We start from the raw sequence: 8021 nt of genomic DNA, 5'->3' as shown, positions 1-8021 counted from the left end.
CAGGTCGCGGGAACTGAAGGTGTTCTCCCCACCGTGCCCGGCCCCGACCCCGGGTGTGATCTGCCCTTCTGGGCCACCCTAGCCAGGCAGCACCCAAGGCTGGGGAGAGGCCCCTCGCGCTCCAGCTTCGCGGTGCCGGGTCTGTTCTGTGCCCACGCTCCGGGACGCTTTGGGAAGTGCGAGATGCATCTGGAGACAGAACGCAAAGGCGAGGCAGGGCTGGCGGGGCTGCCCCGGTGACAGGTACTTGTGTGGAGGCCGGCCAAAGGCTGGGCTGGGAGAGAAGGACTTTGGGGGAGAGGACGGGGAAAAGGGGAGGTGCCAGAAAGAGCGGTGGGTCACTCGGTCCATCTCTCCATCAGTGTGTGTGCGCGCGTGTGTATGTGTGCGTGTGTGTGTGTGTGTGTGTGTGTCTTCCCGCCTCCCTCTCTTCCCCTCCTCCCCGCCCCAGGCTCTCAGTCTCACCTTTTCCCTCGGCTGCTGCCTCTCCCCTCTCTTTCCTCCCAAGCATCCTCCCTGAGAGCCCGCGCCCGTTCCTCCCTCGCACTCTCTTGCGCCTAAGGAGACCTTTTCCGGTCCAGCGCCCGATCCAGCCTCTCAGGGCAGCCGCATCCCAAAGCCAGTTAAGCAGGGCCGGCAGCATGTGGAACGCGACGCCGAGCGAGGAGCCGGGGCCCAACCTCACGCTGCCGGACCTGGGCTGGGACGCTGCCCCTGACAACGACTCGCTGGTCGACGAGCTGCTGCCGCTCTTCCCCGCGCCGCTGCTGGCGGGCGTCACAGCCACCTGCGTGGCGCTCTTCGTGGTGGGCATCGCGGGCAACCTGCTCACCATGCTGGTGGTGTCGCGCTTCCGCGAGCTGCGTACCACCACCAACCTCTACCTGTCCAGCATGGCCTTCTCCGACCTACTCATCTTCCTCTGCATGCCCCTCGACCTCGTCCGCCTCTGGCATTACCGGCCCTGGAACTTGGGTGACCTGCTCTGCAAACTCTTCCAGTTCGTCAGCGAGAGCTGCACCTACGCTACGGTGCTCACCATCACCGCGCTGAGCGTCGAACGCTACTTCGCCATCTGCTTCCCGCTGCGGGCCAAGGTGGTGGTCACCAAGGGCCGGGTGAAGCTGGTCATCCTGGTCATCTGGGCCGTGGCCTTCTGCAGCGCCGGGCCCATCTTCGTGCTGGTCGGGGTGGAGCATGAGAACGGCACCGACCCTCGGGACACCAACGAGTGCCGCGCCACAGAGTTCGCGGTGCGCTCGGGACTGCTCACCGTCATGGTGTGGGTGTCCAGCGTCTTCTTCTTCCTCCCTGTTTTCTGCCTCACTGTGCTCTACAGCCTCATCGGCAGGAAGCTGTGGAGGAGGAGACGCGGCGAGGCAGCGGTGGGCGCCTCGCTCAGGGACCAGAACCACAAACAAACCGTGAAGATGCTGGGTGGGTCTCGGTGCGCCCTTGAGCTCTCTCTCCCGGATCCCCTCCTCTTCCCCTGCCCTTCCCCTTCTTCCTGAGTCTGCCTTTCTCCCCAGTGTCTCTAGGTCTCTGTTTCCCTCTAAGTTTCTCAATTACTCTCTCCTTTTTCCGTCTTGAGCTCTATCTTTGGTCTCTAGTTTCACTGTCTGGTCTCTCTCTCTATTTTTGTTTCTGGTTTTACATTTTTGCTCTATCTCTCTCTATATCTATGTTTTGCTCTCTCCCTTCCTTTCTCCCTCCCTCCTCCCACCCCTTGACTATCTCTTTGTTCTCTTTCTATCTCTTTGTGTCTCTTTCTCCTGGTCTCACCTTTCTCTCTTTCATGGAAAAATGTCCCACCTTCGCATTTCTCTAAAATGTGTTTTATATTGGCCCAGAAACTTTGCTTCGGAATGAGATCTTTCATTAAAGAGTATATTGTGGTGTTAAAATGTGTTAAAGGTGATGTTAAGCTTCCTGCCTCAATTTGTAGATATCTAAGTTGCCTTAAGAAAAGCAGGTGTTAAGGGTGAAAAAGAGCAGGCATTGATTCAAGAAAGTATTCATTGGTAAATGTAACCAAAGATGTGATCATCGTGGATAATTCTATCAGAGAAGATTCATTTTTCTTTCAACATTGTGATTTGCTTTATGACTTGCATTTTTTTTTCCAGATAATTGCATCAATTCTGTTTACCCTGATGCTGTTTATACAGCTTTGTAAGGAAATCAGTGACAAATCAGTGCTGGGGGTCTCTGTTTTCATGATTACTTTTCTCTCCAAGTAGGATAGGCTAGATAAGCTAGGATAGGCAGGCTTCCAAACTGAGAAAAGGAGAATTTGTGGGAGATGACAGAACTTACTACCCCTCCCCAAATGGTCCTTCAGAGAACATCTGGGTGCAGTGTCACACTGGAGTATGCTGAATCGTTATTGCATAAATTCAGCTTCCTTAAGTATATGTGTTTGGTACAAGTGAAGTAATACAAACTGTGTTCACATCCAAGCAAAATATTAATTCTCCTTGCTTTTTTCAAAACCAGAATCTTCACATTTTATTATTTGGACATTGTAGTCAACAGTTTGTACTTATTTGCAGATATAGTACTTCTTAGAAGTTATTCTACGATAATTTTGATTTGTAATTTTACAATTCTTGAAATCCTGTATATTAAAGTGATAGCGTTTATTCAAAGAATGTCAAGTTTAAAAAAATTTTTTAGACCAGTGATTCTCACAATATGACTAATAGATTGTAAACCTGCTAGTGCCCCCCAGGGGACTCTAATATTCATGTTGCTGCTGGGGCAGTCAGTTGCTACTATGCAAATTAGTTTTGAGAATACGTTTAATAATTTTCTCTAAGTTTATTTTTAAGCTGTTAATTATCTTCACTGGTGACTCTCTTTTGCCTTGACAGTTGGAAGGGAATCACTAAAGTGGTACAAGTACTAAAATATTATTTTCTGTTATTTTTCCTCTGATTTCTGAATTTTAAAAACTTAATTTAAAAATGCAGAGGTCTTGAAGAAAGCAACCTTACATGGGCAAAATTAAGGCCTGGATGGATGATAATTAATGTTAGTTGGTTTTATGGCCTTTTCTACCTTACTTATGTCTGTTTTAAGTGGAAAAGCTCATTCATCTCAATGATTCTCAATCCTGACTGCATATTCAGTCGTCTGTAAAACTTTAAAAAGAAAAAAGGAAACAGGTGTCCTGGTCTCCTTCCTAGAGATTTTAATTTAGTGAGTCTGTATTATATCCAAGGAATCTGTGCCGCAGGAAACTCTGATACATAACTATGGTTGAGTAAAACCACATTGTCTCATATAGGTTTGATCTAACACATATAAAATGGTGGACAATTGTGACTAGATTGTCTAGTTACTTGAGTCAACATGTCAACTCAAGCACAAAATCACTCAAATGGTTGTTAACTAGAAATTACTGGGAAGCTCAGTAAAAATGGTTGAATTGTTGATCCAGACAGACTCAATCTTGGTTAAAATATAGGAAAGAGCAGAAAATGATATTTCTCTGAAGTCAGTGGTCATACCACACATAATCAAAACCAAACCATGTCTTCAAAATCGATTGTGATTTGCTATATTTCTTGAATTTTGCTATATTTCTTGACGTTCTCTTTCTCATTGTCCTTTCAGCTGTAGTGGTTTTTGCTTTCATCCTCTGCTGGCTGCCCTTCCATGTAGGGCGATATTTATTTTCCAAATCCTTCGAGCCTGGTTCCTTGGAGATTGCTCAGATCAGCCAATACTGCAACCTCGTCTCCTTCGTCCTCTTCTACCTCAGCGCCGCCATCAACCCCATTCTGTACAACATCATGTCCAAGAAGTACCGGGTGGCAGTGTTCAAACTTCTGGGATTTGAACCCTTCTCCCAGAGGAAGCTCTCCACTCTGAAGGATGAAAGTTCTAGGGCCTGGACAGAATCTAGTATTAATACATGACCAAGCACATTGCTCAGCAAAGTCATTGCTTATTATTCTAAACTGGAAGCCATAGCACAGCAGAATTTGGGAGGAAGTTGAAGGTTAATTTTGGAATTAGGGACACATAGGTCTGGAAACAATTGGGGGGGAAAGAAAAGACAGAATTTGTAATGTGTGAGCAGTTTGATTTGATTGCACACTCATCAGTGCTCTCATACACGATTTCTGCATATTCACTGCCTATGATTTTTGCATTCTGCTGTTGGTGCTAGCAAAGGCTCTGCAATTCAGAGAAGGGAGGTGGTGTAGAGAGGGCAATTAGGTCACTTCTTACTAGACAAATTCTAACTCTGATTTCTTTTTCATAATGATAAAATTTTTTTGATTAAAAGAATGACATTAAAATAAAAAATTTAAAACATGACTTTCAAAAACTAGCAATTTTCATAGAGCACCAGATCAGTGCTGTCCAGGAGAAATATAGTACAAGCTACTTAAGTAATTAATATAAAAATTATTAATGAGAATTTTACATTCTTTTTTTATACAAAGTCTTTGAAATCTGGCTTGTCTCAGATTTTCAGCTCATCTTAATTTGGACATGGAGCGTTCATCAATAATACTTGATTTATTGCGATTTCATAAATTTTGCAGAAGAAAAAGTAGATTCATTAACCTAAGCTGTCCAAACACACTTAAAAGTTTCCTAATAAATAAAACAACTGTGAGTTCTTAACTTCAAAATTAATTGAAATTAAAAATTCACTTCTTCAAGTTGTACTAGTCACATTTCAAGTGTTCAATAGCCAACTGTAGCTACTGGTTACCATATTGGACAATGCAGCTCTAGAGTATATGTAAAATTATTGTTAATCTTAAAAAATATTTAAAAATAAATACTCATTCCCTGAAATCTTTTTATAGTGATATTAGCATAGCAGAGTGTTAGAGTGATAAATTCTAAAAATTATACCTAAATACCCTATAATTTCTGCTTGGAAGAAAATGGATATGAACTATAATATGTATGCATTTTTAATTAGGTTGGATTACATGTGTTAATATTCAGGAAATGAGGCTATAAAAATGATAGAAAATCACAAATTACCTTATTTGGCTTATCAAAAATACTTAAGCCAATCATAAATCTTTGATTTGCAAATAAAGAAATAAGTTATAACTTATCCTGAAAAGTTTACAGAAACTTAGTGAACATAGTAATTTTTCAAATGGTGAAAAATTCAGAATCCCTTCAATGCTACTGTTTGTTGACATTCAAAACTTTAAAAAATCTTACAGCCATTTTTTTCAAAATGCCTATGCCATGTCCTATCTCCAAATTAGTCATGCTATTTACATCCCACTGCTTATCTGATAGATATGTTTACTTGGATTTCCAGTCTGCCTTGTAATCATAATTATGAATGATTAGACACCTTCAACTAAATATTGTACATTTTGGTTATAAATCTAAAACTTTCATTTATATTCACATTACTCCTTTATAGTCAACTCTTCACATATTAAATACAATCAGAAATGATTTTTTTGTACTCCCCTGTAAGTCATATAAACAATTCCTTCATGAAATTATTGGTCCACCTATGGAACCGATTGAACTAATTAGGGAAATTATTGCCATGATTGATTTTCCCCTGCGAAAAGTAAAGATTATTATGCAGAAATAATTGATTGACTCTTCATTTCTAAAAAATGAAAACATAATCATAATTAGAATAATTTCTCCAGAGAAATACTTCTAAAATCCTTCCTGACAATAAAACTGTACTATCAATTTAGTCTAAATGCAGAATTTCAGCAAACTGATTATTCAGTTAATTCTTGGGAGTGCATAAATATTTTTTGAAAAATACTGATTCATTTAAGCCCATTGAATACTAATTAGGTCATTCAGCCTTATTGTCCTAAATAGGGGGGCCCAGTAAATCTCAAAGAGGTAATTCAATTTCCTGAAACCTTAGAGTTTTTGTCTACAAATACATCCTACTTGAGAGGAAACAAGCAAAAAAAGGCTTGACTTCTATCACATAGTTGATTGCTTTGGAGAAAAACAAACCTAACTGTTAATTATTTAATGCCCCCACCCACCAATTTCTTGTGGGTTCATGTCCACGGTGTCAGCATAACTCACTCAAAGGGAATAGTTTCCATAGCACGGACCACCATTGTCCTTCACTGGATCTCAGAGAATAGGTTTAGAGAAAGGGATCTTTAACTGCATTCTTATACGATTGCCTTTTTATTGTTTGTAACTTCTTCGTTTCATCCTGCTCCATAAATTGTATAAAGCTCAGGGAAAAGAGGAACTTATATGAAGAAAAATATTCCTAAAAGTCTATCATTTCACATTTAGTATGTGCCTGTTATGTTCTAAGCTCTAGAGATTCATAAGCCAAGGATTTTATCCTTAATGAGTTCATGACCACTTGCATGTTATGTCATAGTATATGCACTGTAGTATATGTATATGTCATAGTACTAATATCTTTAAATTATAAAGTAAACATCTCCAGTTGACATTGTGCTGTTCATCTCCCTGTATTGTTGTGTATTTGACTCAAAATAAATTCAAAATGGGCTGTTCTTACACAAACCAAATTTGTAGATGTAGCTAATATGTCTGCCAGTGCATTCTTCATCAATGTAAGAAAAGTAAAGAAATTAGTTTCAGTTATAATCTGTGTTTCCATTTTTCTGGTTACCTGGAAGTGAGGTTTCTATCACCATACCTCACACTGTCACAAAATCAAGGGTTGGATTATTTTCATTATAGGAAGTGACTGTTGTATGAGAAAGAACTTTCGAATAATTGCTTTTAGGAAAACATCCATTGCCGTGAATTATTTAAAATTGTAAGTTTTGTGGCAATGAGAATAAGAAACACTTCTAATGTCTGGACAGACCTTGGAACCCATTTCTTTATAATCAACTTTTTATTGCAATGAAGGTTGCTGTGATGGGATTTGACTTGAATTTCCAGGTTTTTCGCTCTAATGCTTTTATTAAGAACCTGAAATCATTACAATTTACAATTGCTAGTTCAACGTTGACAATTTTAGCTATAATTTATTTTGCTGTTTTTCATTTATTGATGTACTTGAATTTAACATTAAAAAAAAAAACTGTGAGACTTTTTGCAAGACTGGTGCCTGAAAATACCCCCATCTTTTAAAAGAGTGTGTACATCTTTAAAATGTGACATACATGTAATCATATATCAAAATTTCTTGTCACAGTGTCTAAGTGAATAGAATAAAGCATTCTGATTTCAGAAACACTGTATTTAGTGTAAATAATGCCATTAAAAGATAAAGACACTGTCATTCATGGTACATTATCTAATGATCCTCCTATGATTTCTCTACAATTTAAATTACAACACTATCCAGGATATATATGATTGGAACTTAACTAGATGATTAGTGACCAATGTTAATTTGATAAATTGATAACACAAATATTTTTTATCCAGAGAATAAACTCCATGTCAAAACCAACAGAAAGCAATGTGCTGGTGGCAAACGCTAACTGCTCTAAGTTCATGTCACTTATTTATTCACGTTAAGTGAATTCAGTCATGTTAATTCTTGACAATAATCTGTTTGAAGGAGGTGATGGGGAAGGTTTGGATGAGGCTTGTTTTGTATTTTTCCTTTTGAATGTAAACTCTTGCAGGGTGTTGGAATAGCCATTTTGGTTGAGAGAATTATCATCCTTTACCAAAAAAAAGCTGCCATGCCTATGTCCCTCCCAATTGCCTGGATATTTGCTGGAATTCCAATTAATAACTTAGGCTGTGACACATATCCTCAAAGGACTACTGACTACCCTCAGAACTGGCAAACCATTAAGGCCTGCAAAAAGCATGCCTCATGTAAACACTCAGAAAATTCTACCAAAATGTTTACAGATATTCTTTCCACAAGAGCTATTCTGCCTCCCAGCCCCAGAGAAAGTGTTTGGGAAGAATAGTTTGAAAGACTTTCTGTGATTTAAACATCTCAAATCTAAACATTTCTCTGGCTCAAGTAACAAAAACATTTATATTTTTCACTTTTAACTCTGTAGATTTAGGATACTAAGGAGCTCTTGCTC

The 8021-nt window shown here is 39.9% G+C and overlaps 1 protein-coding gene across 1 annotated transcript; it reads left to right on the top strand.

The window, feature by feature from the left end:
* Positions 1–641: 641 nt before the first annotated feature.
* On the top strand, positions 642–3923 carry GHSR (growth hormone secretagogue receptor; the record flags this gene model as incomplete). The annotated part of the gene is made up of 2 exons (XM_081235402.1): positions 642–1437; positions 3619–3923. The coding sequence occupies 2 exons, from the start codon at positions 642–644 to the stop codon at positions 3921–3923; spliced, it is 1101 nt and encodes a 366-aa protein (XP_081091528.1).
* Positions 3924–8021: the final 4098 nt, after the last annotated feature.

Source organism: Mesoplodon bidens (assembly GCF_964165515.1).
Source record: "Mesoplodon bidens genome assembly, chromosome: 5".
In the NCBI taxonomy this organism is placed as follows: Eukaryota; Metazoa; Chordata; class Mammalia; order Artiodactyla; family Ziphiidae; genus Mesoplodon; species Mesoplodon bidens.
This window is presented reverse-complemented; position numbering and strand designations above follow the sequence as displayed.